Source organism: Genypterus blacodes, unplaced genomic scaffold (assembly GCF_046128005.1).
Source record: "Genypterus blacodes isolate CSIRO-AG114 ecotype Tasmania unplaced genomic scaffold, CSIRO-AGI_Gbla_v1 ptg000032l_1, whole genome shotgun sequence".
Taxonomy (NCBI): Eukaryota; Metazoa; Chordata; class Actinopteri; order Ophidiiformes; family Ophidiidae; genus Genypterus; species Genypterus blacodes.
This window is the reverse complement of record NW_027466845.1, coordinates 8,663,960-8,681,838: the sequence shown is the minus strand read 5'-3', so window position 1 is coordinate 8,681,838 and position 17,879 is coordinate 8,663,960. Positions and strand designations below refer to the sequence as shown.

Sequence of the window (17,879 nt, the reverse complement as noted above, 5' to 3'; positions counted from 1 at the left end):
AATGAGGTTTGACTTTGAGGAGCAAAAGGAGTCAGAGGAACAAAGGAAGTCTCTAATCAAATACAGACGAAGTATTAGCGCGCTAATTTACCACATTAAAATTTTAAGCCGGGCGTTTATCGTGACTGTGCCGATTGTGCGTTTTATTCCAGAGGGCTTTCTCTAGGCTGGTGAGACAGAGGGACGTGTTCAATATGGCCAGACATTAAGCATCGTTTAAGACATTTAGAATCATCAATTTATATTGCAAATGACTGCCAGATGTAAATTTGATGTTTACTGTGGTTTATATGGAGAAATCCATTTATCTATAATCAACACATGACAACAGTGTGAAGGGATTTGATTCAGTTTCAAATTGACAGCATCATTTTCTCAAACAGATCATTTGTTTTGAAAAGGTAAGTGTAATTATTGCTGATTCATTACCGATCTCCCAGACTGGTCAGGGGGAAAACAAACTAAAAGAAACGGCTGTTCTGGTTTAAGCCAAAAATATCTTTCCTTCTCTGCTTGGCTGGAAGTTCATCATCGTGACGCTGAAACGTGCACGAGCCTGAGAGAAAGATGAAGATGCGGGGAAAGTTAACAGCTCTGCCGTGTGTGGAAGTGTGCTGCACACAATGTGAGAGGATTTAGAATCATGAGTGGGCCGCCTGAGGTCGTCACAGAAAAGTGCCCTCCATTTCTGCGCCTCAGTGTGCAGTGTGTGTGCCTTCGTCCACGGCAACTATGAGAGGTGGAAATTCGACAGACACCAAGATTACTGTGGAAACACGTCAGATCTCCTGTTTGGAGGAGAGGAGAATGGGGGGAGGAAAGGAGAGGGGAGGAGAGGAGAGGAAAATGGGCGGAGGGAAGGAGAGGAGAGGAGAGGAGAGGAGAGGAGAGGAGAGGAGAGGAGAGGAGAGGAAAGGAGAATGGGGGAGGGGAGGAGGGATAATAGGTTACATGTTTCCACCATGGTGAAAACCTAATTATAATAATTTCTCTGTTAGCACTTTATGAGACACTTTAATGCTTAAACAGGTCAAATTCAGCTCAGGCAAAGTGACTATCGATCAATAATCAATAGCCTCCAAGCATAAAGTGTACTGCATCATCAACGCTCAGGCCACAGCCAAGCGTTTCTGATCGGCCGACCATCACAGAGGGATCAACATAAATATCTAAATGTATTGTGAAATATTAGGATAGAAAATCAGCGAGAGAGGGAGAGAGACTCTTACATAATGCTCTATATGCTTTACACTAGGGGGAGACAGAGACCCTTCCTAGATGACAGCCTCTCCATACTGTACATCAAGATAACATCAGTAATAATGTCACAGATACATTATAATGAGGTCAGCAATTAGTACAGCTGCCAACTCCTTTGGTCAGCAGCGAGCAAAAGCGTTTCATTTAAATCACCTATAGGCAAAGGAGATGTCAGGAAAGTGATTGATCAGAGGGATATTGAGCTTGCAAAATCTGCCATTGTGTCATTTTAATTACAACCAAAGCAAATGTACATGCTACACGGCTGCCACGGCGACCAGGTATTTGAGGGCCCTGCGGCGGCGGCGGCGGCGTTGTATGAGGAAAGTATTTCTGTAGAATATGGGCCATGTTATTGGGTTGTATCCTCTGGGAGGCCAATGGTAACGAGAGAGGGAGAGGAAGGAGATGGAGATGGGGGGGAGGGGAGGGGAGAGGAAGAGAGAGAGGGAGAGGGAGAGGGAGGGGGAGAGGGAGAGGGAGAGGGAGAGGATGGCATCTGAAAGCCACGATGCCATATTGTTACAGAGTTTTATGTGACGATCAATAACCAATTTATGTGAGCTTGATAGATGGATAAAGGGCGCGGTTGTTACAGTACATACTGGCTTCCTTCCTGACCTTGGCCTTGGCTGATCTGAGCTCTGTGCAGCAAAGCATGCTGGGTGACTTCCTGTGCGTTCTAAGTCGTTTCCATGTCTGCATACATCAAGCCGCGTCACAGTGGTGCTGTATCTTTGCCCGGCCCATCCGCCTCGCTAATCGTCATTCCTGGGGTTGCTATAACAACAGCTGCTGCTATAGCCGTCGCTACTGTGCCGGGGTCACAGCCAGCGAAAACAGCAACGTGTATCACTTCTCCCCCCCGCTGCCACTCTCTCTCTCTCTCTCTCTCTCTCCCTCCCTTTCGCCTTCTGAAGAGAGCGACGACAACCATGACAAACCTCTTCCTCCTCTTCATTTTGTTACTCTGCTCTCTCTAATGAGGGCGGTAATTACCAAGGGCGCCCAATGTGTTTGATTTAGATCCCATTTCTTGTCATTCTACACCACAGAAGTCACAGATAATGAGAGAAATCAGGCCGACGAGGCAAAAGCACATTTCTCTCTTAAAGTCTGAATCAAAGTGCTAGGCTGCGGTGGTGGAGTGTGATACTCCAGGTACTGTTGACTCGTTTCAATGGTAACTAAGTACTCCAACCATGACCTCAGCGTTATGAGGGTCTATCTGGCAGGAGTCAGCTGAAGGGGCTTCATGTTATATTTTTGTATATTCTTTAAATTTATGCGTTTTCTTTACATTTACATTTTGAAAAGTCAAAAGTTGAATGTGATGACGCGGCAAAACTTTAAAGCTTCGTATCTCAAAACAAGTCTGGGGTGAGAAAAAACGTGTACACACACAGAAACGCTTCATCACTGCCTGTGGAATGCATCGTATTTAATGATTGAAAAGCCGCTCGCTCACTCACACACACACAAACACACAGACACAGACACAGACAGACAATACAAACACAAACACAGACATGGCGTGACGTTGACTCTCTCTGAACAGCGTTGTTCTATTGAAACAGGCACATTTGTCTCCGCGGCATTGCAGAAACGCCAAGCATCAGGAATAACCATCGATAAGTATTAGGCAGTAATAAGACTTTATGATTATAGGGACTGAAACATGGCAACAAAACACATCCGTACGGTATAAAAGCTTATGCAATCCGTTTCCTTAAAAAGAGTGTCGTTGGCCAATACAAATAAAACGTTGACCCCCCTGAAAATCTGACGTTTTCTCTATCAAAAGTATAAGAATTGACGAAAACAAAAACACCAGACTTCTTAACGGCAGTCAGAAGAAACCAGTTTTCCTGTCTTATACAAATATAGGATATACTATAAATCACAGAGGCACTATTCAATACTAATACATATGCAGCACATCCAAGTGAAGCGTGGCGTTAGTATTCGTTCGGTAATCTGGCAGAAGTGTGAAATATACGAGGAGGAAGATTGAGCACTTTTGGACGTTTTGGACAGTTTATGCAGGACGCCAGGGACCTCAGGCGGCAGGATGCAGAACCCTGGTGTTTGCGTTGATGTTACCATGGCGGCGGCGTCGGTCAATACCTGAGAAGAGCAGAGGACATCTCCCCGTTACTCAACACACACACACACACACTGATCTGTATGCTGCATCACGGCTACAGCCTCTTCCACAGTAAACATTCAAAATTGGACCAAATCGAATTTACACAAACATCTGTGTCCTTTAGGAATGTTACAGTCGAGGAGAAGCTACTTCATAAACATGCAAATTCAATGCGTTTCAGATGGTTGAGAGGTCGTGTTTGTGTTTGTGTTGAATTTTGTCAGGACGGAAACTTCACATATGACAGAAGAGGACACATAGGGAGAGGAGGAAACTATTCTAGAACATCGATGCGGGCAGAAACATGGATGAATATATGGAGGATGAAAGGAATAGTGACGGCGTTTGAAGCAACAGGACTCCAGCCAAGGAGGAGGAAAGTACCGATGATGAAGGAATGAAAGAGAGAGAGAGAGAGAGAGGGAGAGAGAGAGAGAGAGAGAGTGAGAGAGAGGGGGGGTAGGTGGTGGTGATTTCTTGATCGGAGGAGTCACATGTAAAATACCGTGTCACTGACAAGCGCTTCTACTCTTTAACGGGAGCGGCTGGATTGTCTTTCTGCTCGGAGGGAACGGCGAGGTAGTTTGTCCTGTGGTGGAGAAACAAGAGGCAGAACCACAGTCTGGGTGTGGGTGACAGCAGAATCTCACTAACCAGAGGATTCAAACACTCCTTCTGCTGCGTTTTGTACTCAACAACACATTTATGTAGTAAACAACACCAGACTGAATATGTAGCGTTCGTGTTTGTAGATTAAAGGGTTTAGTTTCTTCTGAGAGTCGATCTGGGAATTGAAAGTTTCATTTTGACATTTTTACTTCTTGTCCATATTGTTATCTCTCATGTTTCAGATGTTCTTGCTGCAGCTTTATTTTAATTTTTCCAAGCCAAAAGACTCTGCGTAGACTGTGTAGCCGTTATGATCTGAGCTCTTAATGCGTTGCAGATCGTTGTAAGATCTACAGCAGCGTACAGTCAGACATCCATTAAGCTTGAGTTAAGCTAAGTGACAGAGCACAAAATGGCCTCTGCAAGTGGGCAAAGCTCCCCGTCGCTACTGTTGAGTTTCACCCTGAGAGTCAATAACAGCAGTTTCAGGTCATCACGTCTTTCAGGGTCGCAGGAGGCGAGAAGACGAGCACCGGATCACTGGATGCTGGGTCGGCGTTTGGATCAATGAACTTTACTGTAAGTGCAGAACGGGACGTAGATTTCCTTCAGTCGGCTTCAGCCTCACTAACACAGCTGCAGTACAGAACAAAGACCTCGCTGGATTGGATTAAGACGTCTTTCATTGTCTTTCATTTGAATTGTATCCATTATTTACTGATTCATAAATAGAATTACAATTGTTTTTGATTTGAATGTGTCAAATCCTGCAGCAAAGTTAGAATCTTGTTGTATCGTTGTGTTGATTTCTAATTATACAGTTATTATTATTAAGTTATTTAATGATTTTCTTCCCCCAAAGTTGCAGAAAGTCCTTATTGTTTTTGTTCTTTGTTATTATTTCCCTTTGAGCTTTTCCTTTAATTCTTATCATCTGCCCTCTCTTATCTATCTCCTGTCCTGAAACCACACACATATCACAACAAATTGGCTTTAAAAACACAGAAACCGACCTAATTGGCTGTAATAAAGCGGCGCACATCTGCCACGCGTGTGAGCGGGACTGCGCGGGGGCGGCCGCCTCTGTGTGTGTGGGCGTCTGTGGCTTTGTGGCTTAGCTGCAGACGTGAAGAGGTTGTTTAAAAAGGAGCGAACGGCTGAAGGAGCCAGCGGTGATTAGGGAACGTTTCAGAGCTGTCAGGCAGCTGAGGCGAGAAGACAGATGACGCCGGCACAGATAAAGCCTGATACGGCGGAGACACAATTACTGCTACCTGTCTGTCCGCTTGTCTGTCTCTCTGTCTGAATCTCTCCTCCCTGACGCTTTATTTCTAAGGGTCCTGATTGCTGTTATCTAATGAGCGGTGACTCACGCAGGCATTCTCGCTCATTTTGTAGCTAAGTAAGTGACTGGTGAGTCACGACGTGGGCCCGAGCCTCGACTTCCTGTTAAGCTACGTACAGATGTGCAACCAGGAGACGACGCCGCCGAGTTTGTCAGCGTCTTAATGAACGCCCCCGTTCTAACTCGTCCTTATCTGTCTTTGCCCTCCTCTCTCCGCCCGCGCGTCCTTGACTCACGCTGTGTCCTGCGCCTGCTCATCGGCATTGGAGATCTTCCTGTAGCAGTAGACCATCTCCACCAGCAGCCAGAGGGTCAAGCACACCAGCAGCAGATACATCATGATCTCAGAGTAGACGGCCGCACTTTCTTTGCTGGCTGAGGAGCAGAAACAAGCAAAGGAGAAACATGCATTATTCAGTATCTCTGTCCTTTTCCCAGGTCCGTGTGCCTGATAGAAGAGGAGGGAGAAGATATTGATTCTGGATTAACCATTCGTGAAGAATCGATAGTTACATTTAAAAAACTTTGTGATTTTGTGCTTGTGGTTGTTTTCTTCTATCGTTTCTCAGCTCTGGTTTTAAGACAGATAGGTTTTAAATATGAGCACAGAATTGCACTACACGTTGAACTGGCAGCAGCTTATGGTTGTAATATTGGATCTCGAGGTCCCGGCTCTGAATGATTGATTGCAAACTGGATCCTGAGATAGGAAATTGTGAATTTCAGCAAATGAGGTTAAAGTTACAGTCGAGCTGCAGCTGGTGAGATTTGTTGCTGATCTGAATCCAGAGGGCAGACACATGAATATTTAAATAGATCATAGTTCATATTCTGGGCATAACGTGCTTATATCTTTGTCAATTTCTTCAAGAGTTCCAAACCAAACTGACTTAACCCTCATCAAAAGGTGAAATTGGGTCCAGATGGAGACATTTTAAAACTGAAATGCCTTTTCTTACAACTAAAGCAGTTCAGTCCTGTCCTTGATACAGTTGCTTCCTCTCTTGTTGACTTTAGCCCAGTGTGGCGGTGCAGCGGTTTCCCATCACAGCCAGAAGGTCACAGGTTCAAACCCCGCGAAGCAGCCATCATCCTTAACGTCGCTAAGCTACTCGGAATGGGACAAATACAGATGAGGACTCTCACTTCTCACAACGAGAAGAAATGTGGTTGGACTGGATTTAACAGCTCCGTCTCCGGGTCACTCAGTGAGAGCGGCGGTGGTGCCGAAGCTGTAACCAACCTGACGGGGCGGCTGACAGCTTTCACAGATTTCACTCCGCAGCGTTCCGCAAATAGAGGCTGTTAGCGTAACTGGACCCCTTTACGAGAGGAAACAGAGAGATGTTGGTTCGCCGAGACCTAATCCGCTCTACTGCCGGGGACGTCACTCCTGTAACGTGACACCCAGATGTGCAGTACATCAGCTCAGGGCTTTGTGAAACTTGACACCACCGTAGCGTGAGACCCAGAGCGTGCCTCTAGTATCACGGACACGCGTTCAAACAAGGAAGACGCCACATTAAGGAAAGCAGTTACCCCCCTCTATCAGATTCTGACAATGAAGACAAGACAGGGGAAAACAGGAAATCACTTGTCTTCAGCGGTGTCTCGACAGGGGGGTTAAGCAGGTAAGTTGGTAAGTGAACCCTACTTATCTCTGAAAGGCTCCGACTCACAAAAACAACACCGTGAGTGATTGCGGTGGAAACATTGCTTGCTTTCGTAATCTCTCTCAGCGTGGGAACGGAAAACACAAGTGGGAGCTCTGAATAACCACGTTTTAGAGTTGTGGAGATAAAACCCCACCACACACACACACACACACACACACACACACACACACACACACACACACACACACACACTCGTCTCACCCACAACCGCTTCTTGAACACTGAGATTTACGGATAAGTGCAACCGACCATTTAAGGGAGAGCGGCTCAGAATAATAAGGATGGTCCTCACCTTTCTCTTTCACCTTCAGCTCGATCACCCTGGTCAGTCTGAACGGGTGCTCGAAGAAGTCAAACTCAAACAAGCGGAGCAGGTCGCACTCGTACGTGCCACTGTCGTTTAACGTGACGTTGAGGATTCGGATGGAAAGGTCCTGCAAGTCCTGGCTCCCGCTCCACTTCAGGCGTCCGTACCACGGCCCCTCCTTCTGCTGAGGTTTGCCGTCCTTATACTGGAGTATCTGTCAGAGAGGAAGGGCAAAGGTCAGACAGTGCAGGTGTGGAGACAGAGCGGCCGTCGTGCGGGGTAACCTACAAGCGTACGATTCAGAGTGTTGCCATCTGGGTCTTTCAGCACGTAGTACCAGTCCACCTGTGTGTTGGCCTTGACCTCCTCCCTCTTCAAGCAGGAGATGCAGGTCAGCTTCATGGGGCGGCCCAGGACGGCATTGGTGTCCGACGGAGCATCGACGCACACGGGCCGGCTCAAGTGCACTGGAGGGGGACGGACATGTTAGAGACACGTCCAACAGCAACAGTCCAACATTAATAACGTAACCACACACAGGGGGGAGGAGCTTAACATTTCATAAGCAAATACACTGAGCCAAATTATATAGTGAGTGGGCGAGAATTAGTTTCAGGGGGAAAAAACATTAGTGTCTAACTTTATCAATAAGCTGATATCATGGAACGATGGAGTCCTTGGCCTTGGTGGAGGTATGAGCTCTCTGTAAGTTCAATCTAGTTTCTATTCTGATCGGATGATTGATGACACAGTGATGTATTTCAATCAAACTAATATGTCCATGGTTGAAAACAACAAAGTCCTGTGGCTTTAGAGAAGCAGAACACATTTTTATTTCACAGTAAATCAACAAGAAGAACCTTTAGTGATGGATGAGACCAACTGAACGTGTTGGGAATAAAACCCCAAACTATGTAAAATAAACAAACTATGATGGCAATTTGTGTAGTAATGAAGCTCTTCTAAGGAATCCCACGTTGAGACAGAAACCAAATCCAAGCATTAATAATAATAATAGTGATAACAGATGACCTGAATTCAAAGACAGCAGAAAGAGCAACAAATCAACATCATGCAGAGACAATAAGCTCTAACGACGGCCTCTGTCCATTAGAGGCTGTAAGAGGAAAATGTGCAGGAGGAGAACGGTGATATGGTGGACAAGCAGGAAGAAGAGATCCATTAAGATGGATACACAAACACAACAAAAGGGAGGGGAGAGTGTGTGTGGGGGGGAACCATGGAGGGGATGAAGAGCAGGGAGAAGCCAGGCTGCTGTGCACAGGCCTGGGCTATTATATAACCCAGAGCCCCCCGGGGGAGACAGTGCCAACATCAATTCCATCTCATCTCTAATGTGTGGACTCGAACGAACAAACACACACACACACACACACACACACACACACACACACACACACAGAAGGCAGAGAGAGAACATAAGGGATGAAAGAAGGGAAATGGAGAGGGGGAAGGGTTGAGGGAGTGAGGGAGTGAGGGGTTAACCTCAGCGCCCTCTGTACGATGGATCCATTTATTCCACTTACATGCTGACAACACGCCACTGTGTCTGTCCAGCTACACTAAAACTGGGGTTTGCAGCCATGCAGCTATAGGAATGATAAGAATGGGAATACTGGGAATGCCTTACTGCTGGAATAACATGCAACATTCAGGGTAAAGCAGGAATTTCACTTCAATGTATGAACCTGTATGTAATCAACCTGTCGGCCTGCTGTTGCACTGTTTACTTTCTTTATTCTCTCTCTGTTTTAACCCTTTAATAACCTGCTCCCTGTTTAGACTTTATTCTATTAAGTATAATAACCAACACAAGCTCAATGCTACATAATAACACAGCCTAATTGCTGACTATGTTCCAGTTATGCATTTCGATAAATCTGTGCTTCTAAACGTACATACACATACATTAGTAGCAGGTGTGCAGAAATACAACATTTAGTAACTTCAGGGCATCTTTACTGCTCTTCATGGTCAAAGTGAAGTGAATATAAATTAGTGTATAAAACTAAACATTGCTTCTATAACGTATACTTGTGTAATTGATGACAGCTTTGAATGCTCGTGAACTCAAATAAATAAACAAACAAACTTACCAACAAAACCGAAAAGCACCAAAGTTTGCAGTTGAGCTCTGGTGCGGGTGTGCATGTTGCGGGGCGGCGGCGGCGGCGGCAGCGTCCCCGCGTCAGGCTGCGTGCACGCGAGGCCGCGGAGTGATGGCGGCGCCGCGACGGCTTCAGCACCGAGGACAGCGCCTTTCCTCGGGACGTAAACACTCTCTCTCTCTGTCTCTCTCTTCCTCTCTCTCTCTCGCTTTCTCTCTTCCTCTCTCTGTCTATCTCTCTGCCAATCAAAATATAACGTGACGCGCGAGCTGCGACATGCTCACGCGCTCATGTTACGCGTCGAAGTTTCCGCTCAACACGCGATTCTCCATTCCGCGTACGAACAAACTGAAACTTTATCCTCTCAACTACATCGCCCCCTCGTCCGCGTCTACGCTTCCACGCGCTTAGTCATTCGGTTCCATCCGGATAAACGGCAGAAAGAAAGAGCGCGGAGGGAGGAACCTGTGGATTCGCTGGCGCCGGCGTACTTGTTGTTGTTGTTGTTGTTGTCCGGAGTCGTGCTCGCGTACAGGTGGTGGAAACGGCGCGGCTCGTCTCGTCTTAGCGCTCACGCACTGATTGTCTGATGTGCTTTGCGTCCATTATATGTATGACTGGTGACATTTCCCAGCCGCGGCTGCCCGCCTTTGTTTTTCAGCAGTCACACACTCCGCCGTGATACGCATGCGCGGAGTCACTCCCTCCTTCAGCGCGACGTTATCGCCGCTTGACCCGGCCGCAGTCTCTGACACAGGGGCGGAATCAGGGACTGATGGGACCCGGAGCCAACACAGTTATTCGGCCCCCTTTCTCACACTCTTCCAAAGTGAATATGAGCGTTTGAAAACCAATATCTCAATATTGAAAGGACTAAACATGCTTTTATGATTAAAAATTATAATTTTCACAACAAACTACTTATATTTATCACACCAATAACCCAGACAAACAAAGTGCTTTGCTTCAGACTGTCTTAATATTCATGTATGTATTCTAGGGCTGGTCAATATTTTGAACATTTGCTGCATATTGACGTAAAATCTGTAATCTGGATGTGACGCTTGAATCTCGAAGCAGAAAAAGAAGTTCCCTGCTTGCATTATTTGTCTGTATGTGATACTGAGCCTTACAAATAAACTTAACAGACTTAGATGTACAAATACATCAGTTGTAACAATTCACAGTGTGGATCCATCTTCTGGTATCCCAACACAGACACTGAGACAGCCTAATCATTTATTTCTAACTTCTAACTACAGACAGTCAAAGCTGCAAAAGCACCCACCATAAAGACATTTCATTTTGAGATTTCTTTGCTGTAACAAATACATAATTCATCTTATATTTGAGCAGAAACTATTCCACATTGCAGCAACTCATTCATTTCCCTCCTTCATTTCCATGATCGCCAAAGCATTAAAATTGAAAACCGGTCAATCATTTTTATTCTTTTTTTATGAATTTTTGATCAAACTGGACTCACTTAGGTGGATCATAAAGCAGTCATATTGTATGAATAGTCCAGCCACTACTTCATTCCAGTCCATCACACAGCAGCATGAGGGGGCTGAAGTGCCTGCTGAACGGCGTTACATCACTTATATCACCTTTTCCTGTCACACAGAATGCCAATACTTTGACTCTCTGCAAGCTCATTGTGCGAAGGCTGTGCGATGTGACGACTGAGTAATGAAACGGCCGAATGTGTGCTGAATTCACACATTCGGTTTTTCATCTGCCTCGCTGTTTTCCTGTCAACTTGACACAAAACAAAACAAGCAGACTGACAGATATTCAATCTTCTTCATTCTTTGAAATCTATTGCGTGCTTTGTTCTTCGCCTCTTAACGAAAATGGATGTGGCGGTTGCTTTCCAAATAGCCTTTGAAAATATTTTAGTTATTATATATTTAAAGTATTAAGTGTATTTTCAATAGTAATACTTTGTTTTCTAAATCTAGAAACATTTGTCCAGTGAAGATCAATGTCATCTGATTTGTACCCTCACAATTATTACCTTCTCTATTCTGCCACAAACATTAAGGAAGAGTCATTATTTCAGAGTGATTGATTCAAATCATTTTATCTGTAAAGGCAGAACATGAATCTGTAATTGATGTTACCATTTGCAAACATACAGAGCAATAACAAATAAATCAGAGTTAGTAGGTTTGTGATACAGAAAGGCTCTCACTGCCGTCAGCATCAGCAGCAGGAAGGCGATACCACAGGCTGTCTAAATGTGGCAGGCCTGGTTGAACCACATCCTTGCAGACAATGAAACCATAGCAACCGAAAAGCAGCGCCATGGTGACTACAGGTCTGCCTGCCTAGCGACAGGATGCAGACTTATGAAGACAACAGGAGAGCATTGAACCCAGGCTGCCTGCACGTGTTTGCCCCAACAAAAGCTTTTTAATTAAACAGGCACAGGTGTTAATTAACATTTTAAATAACATGCTATCCTTAATCAATAACCAGGTCAACAATCTATAAATACCAAACGTACTGCACACCAGCATGACATCACTCAGCAGGATTACAGAGAAGCGCTGGTCTGTTGAGTATCTGGGGGTCCTCGGCAGATATATTGAGCAGATTTGCAGGGATTTGGAAGGATTTCAAGATTAGAAGTAGATTACAGCAAACTACTGCACCGTGATACATGATGGACAGCATCATATGGCTCTGTACCCATCTGTGGCCATCTATATGTATGTATGTACTGTATGTGTGTGTGTGTGTGTATGCCACATATGTGTGTCCTGCACTGATACTAAACACTTAACTGCGTGTGTCAAAGGTCACTCTCACTGTATGTTGTTGCAGGATGTGAACATTGCCCAGACAACAACATCCCAGTTAGCACACCACCACACATGCATGAGTACCTGTGGTGCACGTACACACAAACACACACACACACACACACACCAAGATACCACACACCCAGAACAAAAACAAAACAGCAGACTTTCTAAAAATAACCAAAACCCGTTGATGTAAACAAGTGGAACGAAGATAGCAAAAGCATAACAGCTCAGTGTAGGGTGTATGTGTTTGTGTGTGTTTGCTACTGCCCACCCCCCACACACTGAGGCCAGATCAGTGGCAGCTAGCAGCTAATCTAATTGAGACAACACATAATCTCAGGAAGCCACTGGACATCACACACACCCACACACACATACACACACAGGGGGCAACACCAAGCCAAACCCTGAGGACTTGGCACAGACCCCACCAAGCTAACACTGATAGCAACTGAAGACTTGTTCCGTCTGACCTTCTGAACTGGCTCACAGCCCGTTGTAGGAATACTTAGTTTCTATTAAAAGACCCAGAGAACTCCAGGGAGCTGCAGACCAACCATGAAAGTGGAACACAGAAGCTAAGATTTGTGTTTGTTTGCTGTTAAATATTCATGCGTGTCGCCGTCGCCTCCACAACGGGGAGACACACACAAAACCAGCAGTGTCACATTGTGTTCATTCATCTGAAGTTTATTGTTTTAATTACAGCGTGGTAATGAACAGAGCGCCTTAGGAGCCCGAATTAATTCCCGACTCTGAAGCTGTTTGGACAAGATGACAGACTACGTCCGACCGCTGCTTGTCGCCATTCCAGTGCAACGACACAGATAATTAAAAGAACAGAACTTTAATTTAAAGCCGGAGCAAATTAAGGCAGAGGTTAAAATTTGGTAATTTATGGGAGATGTGACAAGACAGATGATTCAACTGAACATGTGTAAATAACTGATCTATTCCAAACTGAACGTTAAAGAGAGCGAGGTCCAACACAGGTACAACGATTGCATACTGTCTCTAACACCACCTTAACAACACCAGAATTAATCCATGTTCAGATTAACTTTCAGATCAGCAGGCCGTCACATGCCATCGACATCCGTATGCCCTGTTGTGTTTCCGATTGCAATCCGATCATTGAATTCCTGCTTCCCTGGAACATCAACAAGCTTCTCTAGCATGTGGCTATCCTTGGAAATTGCCGGGTTGGGAGTGAGAGCACGTCCGCCCCCCTCCCAGGCTGAAGTATCACTCTCTGGGCCCTGGCTCGGGTTAGCTGGAAAACCGTCCTGGCTATCTGAGGGACTGCGGACGCCTACGTCGGGATTGATCTCCTTCCGCTCCTGCTGAGTGGCGCTGCCGCCTGTTTGGGTGCGGCCTCCCAGGCTGCTGTCACGCTGCTGACACCGCCTGATCTGGCCCAGTGTCACCTGGAGCTCATTGAGGCGCTGAGATATGTAACGTCTCTTCAGTTCCAGCAGCGTTGTTCCATTACGACTTAGGCCTGGCGCCGCTCGCTGCAACGGGAAAGAATGCAGAGCGCGTCGAACGTTTCGTTCTCATTTCGTTTCGCACGTACGCAAAGGCAGACGGATAACATGTTGATACACCTTTCTCTCTATATCACAAAACATAAGGAATAACTCAAGAACAGCTATTTACCGCAGAATGATCGCTGTTGCTATTCTCTCTCTCCGTTTGCCGCGTGCTCGTTTGGACTCGGTTCTGCAGCTGCATACTCAGCTGCAAGAAAGACTCGTTCATGTGGTCGATTTCCTCCTCGATGCAGGACGTCTGGAACACAGAACGAGTGCCTTTGTGACGATGCAGCTCGGAGGATGCCAAGCATTCTCTGTTCTGCTTAGGGATTGAGATTTACAAAGAACTGTGAGTGATATTTACCTGGATGGGAGTGCCTTTAGGCGGTGGACCTGCATAAATCAAACATTGGACAGTGACAAAGTGATGGTGGTTGTGGAAATTTACACAAATCCTTCATGATAAACACGATTACGTCTGTTTGTCCAATCGTATAATTCACTGCAGCAGCTGAGCAGTAAAATCGAATGTACACTAGAGGTTTGGAGGCCTGAGGAGGACCGCATCAGATACACCAGTGCTCCGACGCACAGCAGCAATGAGCAAATGAAGCCTCCTGATGCTTCTCATTCCCGACTCGTCCAACTCTTCTGTTTCTGTATCGAGAGTCTAATAAGTCAGGACGCTCCATCATCCTGATACCGGTAACAGGTATTGCTCACTGGCATAAAAAGTGTTTTGTCTATCCTTTGTAGTTTAGGCAGGAGCAATCAATCACTACTTTTCCTCAGGGGTTGAACTTTTCAGAGCTTTTCTATTACAAAAATGCCTATTCTGGCCAAGAAAGCATGCTGGCCTGGAGTCAATATCATATTTATATAATACCATTACATCATAGGCTAGGACAGCTATTGTTGCCTACCGGATTGTGCATTTAAAGCGACCAGCAGCAGTGATTATGAAGGCATGGAAGAAGCGTCGAAACCGCCGTACATTACTGGTAATAGTGGTGAAGTAGAGAGATATATGACCAAAATCTGTGCCGCACTCTTTAAACATCTGATTCTTGCTACTCGGGCAAAGCTGGCATCAGAACACAAGCTCCTCCATGGAAGTTCATTCCGTTGTTCCGTCTCCATGTATCACGCCCACGCCTGTAAACTATCATCTTGAAGCTGGTAGGAACGGCTCGGATTTACATATTCACATAACCTAAATTGCAGCTTATTGCCAGCAGACAATTAGTCTTACCTTTCTCCGTTAGATTGGCTGGACTCTGTTTGAGGTCACAGATGAGCTGCTCCAGACCGAAGTATTTGTATTTCTCCAGCCTAAATTGCAGAGCAGTGGGCGGAAAGTTTCACTGTGTGGTTTTCTTCAAAGGGCAAACCACTCAGCTGTGGATTTCATTTGTTCTTGCACTGACCTGCTGGCTAAGAGGTACTCAGCGAACTGCGGCTCAGTCGGAACTCTAATGTTGAGAAAGTGCTCAGCTAATTCACTGTGCTGTCCCTCAGGAGCATTAAGTTTTGACTGTAAAATGAAGTTTGACTGTAAAGCCATCTGTACAATGTAAGGACGTTGTTGTGTGAGGATTGAGTGGCGGATACACACCTTTGCTGTGTTTCGTTTGAAAGAAACATTGAAGAGATGAAGGCTTAAAGCTGAAATGGCCTCATGGAGAGCTCGCATGAAGCTCTGGGGTTTGGATCCTGGACACAAATAGACAAAGGAGACAATGTACTTCTGCTCTCAAAGATGATTTTCAAACCCTGCTGTTCTCTCTGATTACCTGATGCTATACAGGCCATTGCCTGCAAAATGACCGCAACAAACTGTCCTACGTGCTGAAGCTTGGCCTCGGACACATAAAGGATTTGATTGGTCACGTCGAAATAAAAATCCCTCGAGCAATGAGCCAACAGACCGCCACCTGAGGAAGAGGAAGAAGCAGGGATGGACTTGGCCAGCAGCAGAAGGACAGAAGGGAACGGGGGACAGGTTCCAAGCAACTGCATGACCTGGCAACCGAAGAGGAAAACGGCTGAGTGCTGAGGTGAGAGGTTGTCCAGCGCAGTCGGGATGAGTTGTACATCATGGTCAGTACTCTCTGTAACTGAAAATATGCCAGGCTTAAGCTCATAATGGATACAGTATAAATGTATGAGCTCTTGAAATATCAAGTTTTCTATATGTTCTTTACCATTGTGGAGATTCTGACCAGACTCAGCTGTAGTGAGGTTCTGTAAAGACTGGAGGATCTCCTGCAGGGTCCTGAATAGAGGAGATATGCCCACCAGCTTGGACAGGTCATGGTCACTGAGATAAGGAGCTGGTGAAGACATCATTCATGTATTTACACTGACAACAATCACTGAAGCTATAAGGAGGTCTGAATGTGCTGAATTGTTTACCTGACTCATTAGTGGCAGCTCCTGGTTTGGTCATATTCATTGATGAAAACTGGGGACACAATTTGAAGAAGGAAATTATTCTCTGCTTAATCAGTCCGATTCATTGTGTGGCTCTCTGTCGCTTTTTCTTTTCTTAAGTCTGAACGCTGAACTTGAACTGCTATTGTTTACATAAAAGCATAGTTGCTAGGCTAGCACAGAGTAACAGCAATGGGATTATAATGCTCACTGAAGCTTGTAGAAACTAACAAGGAGGATAATGTGTTGTCAGCTGTCTCTGTGCGTACCTGTGTGTAACACATGTGGGAGTCGCCCGCTTGTAGCTCACATTCCCTGGCGTCTGGTAGCGAGTGCTGTGGAGCAGGAAGGTCATGGTTCTGCCATGCTTCTCCTGTCACCCTGCATAACAGAGCTTCCACTGACCTGAGAACAGAGCTCAGCAACGCCAGAGACGCCTCAGCTGGGGGGGACACGTCCAGGGAAGACAACATTCATTAAACACAGATTTCACCCTTTGGCGAGCACAAATGACGTTACATAACCATGTGCTCTCATTCATAAGATCCATCACGCATTGTCATAGCACTGAGCCTCTTCCTCAAGCATCAACCTACAGTATGTGAGCTACTTTCCACAGTTCCTGCATCCTGAACCTTCTCTCTTAAAGTTAGGTTTGATGTCTGTTTTTCCTCAATAATGTAGAATAAATATGATAATTACATTGAAATTGGTGTCAGTGATCAAATATGATCACCAAATAGTTTTTACCTTGTGTATCTCTCTCTCCAGCCACGCTGTCATACGGTTTACCCCTCAAAGCATTATGGGCTATCAGCTCTTTCAGAAGACTCAGTTTTTTAGCATCCATGTTCTCGTAGACGTTCTGAAAGATGATTCAAGGCACACAGTCTCCATTGGCATTTGAGAGAAATAAAGCCTTAAATATCTTTCCTGGCAGAGTTGAATCTCACCTTGAGCGTATCAGTCTGCTGGCAAATGTTCCTGTAGAACTCCTGTGTGTCTTTGCGGTGTCGGGCCAACTGTGAGGCTAAGTGGAGGGTTTGATCCTCTAGTTTGTCATACAGTGTCTTCACATTGAACTCCTCTAAATCACCCCTCCCAGGTGCACTTCCTACACGGGAGCAGTAAATGTCACAAATAAGAGAGATGGGCTGCAATGAAATAGCAAAGGGCCTCTACAGAAGTCCCCTCACAGTACATTATCATCATTCTCTACACATTCTTGGACACAATCAACCAATTGCTTTGGAATACAGCGGCGACACTCTCTTGATGAATGCCTCTACCATGGGAAATCACTTGCCCTCTGTGAGCTCTGTAATAATGCAGAGGAGTTTCCCTACAAGCACTTGTAGTTCAGGCGGAAGCATGTGGTGGATGTTAAGTGCTTCAATTAAAATTGCAGTAGCCCGAGCTAGAGAGTAGGCGATAACCCCTCAAGTCATTAGGGTTGGATATCAGCCATTATCTCCACCATCAGTCAGGCGAGGAGTAGCTGTTCTAACTGCAACCTGGTCATGCGTGATGGTTTCATAATGGCCGGGCCAATGGACATTTAAACACCCGCTGGACAGAATGAATAGCGCAATCTGCTGTAAGCAAGACATATTATAGCCA

General features: G+C 45.6%; 2 protein-coding genes across 4 annotated transcripts; both read right to left on the bottom strand.

The window, feature by feature from the left end:
* Window positions 1-2,690: 2,690 nt before the first annotated feature.
* Window positions 2,691-10,148, bottom strand: scn3b (sodium channel, voltage-gated, type III, beta). Of its 3 annotated transcripts, none has more exons than XM_076146326.1 (6): window positions 9,464-10,148; window positions 7,635-7,813; window positions 7,332-7,560; window positions 5,600-5,738; window positions 3,915-3,998; window positions 2,691-3,387 (listed from the first exon to the last, which is right to left on the bottom strand). In XM_076146326.1, the coding sequence occupies exons 1-5, from the start codon at window positions 9,516-9,518 to the stop codon at window positions 3,935-3,937; spliced, it is 666 nt and encodes a 221-aa protein (XP_076002441.1). In that variant the 5' UTR covers window positions 9,519-10,148; the 3' UTR covers window positions 2,691-3,387; window positions 3,915-3,934. The 3 variants fall into 3 exon arrangements, with proteins under 3 accessions (XP_076002441.1, XP_076002442.1, XP_076002443.1); XM_076146327.1 differs by having other exon boundaries at window positions 3,927-3,998; XM_076146328.1 differs by lacking the exon at window positions 3,915-3,998.
* A 3,222-nt stretch (window positions 10,149-13,370) lies between these two features.
* On the bottom strand, window positions 13,371-17,551 carry LOC142995324 (uncharacterized). The gene is made up of 13 exons (XM_076146322.1): window positions 17,500-17,551; window positions 17,213-17,373; window positions 17,010-17,124; window positions 16,529-16,701; window positions 16,242-16,290; window positions 16,031-16,159; window positions 15,620-15,943; window positions 15,442-15,539; window positions 15,254-15,360; window positions 15,079-15,158; window positions 14,191-14,219; window positions 13,951-14,082; window positions 13,371-13,805 (listed from the first exon to the last, which is right to left on the bottom strand). Exons 1-13 carry the CDS (start codon window positions 17,549-17,551, stop codon window positions 13,371-13,373), a joined length of 1,884 nt encoding a protein of 627 aa, XP_076002437.1.
* Between the last annotated feature and the right edge of the window lie 328 nt (window positions 17,552-17,879).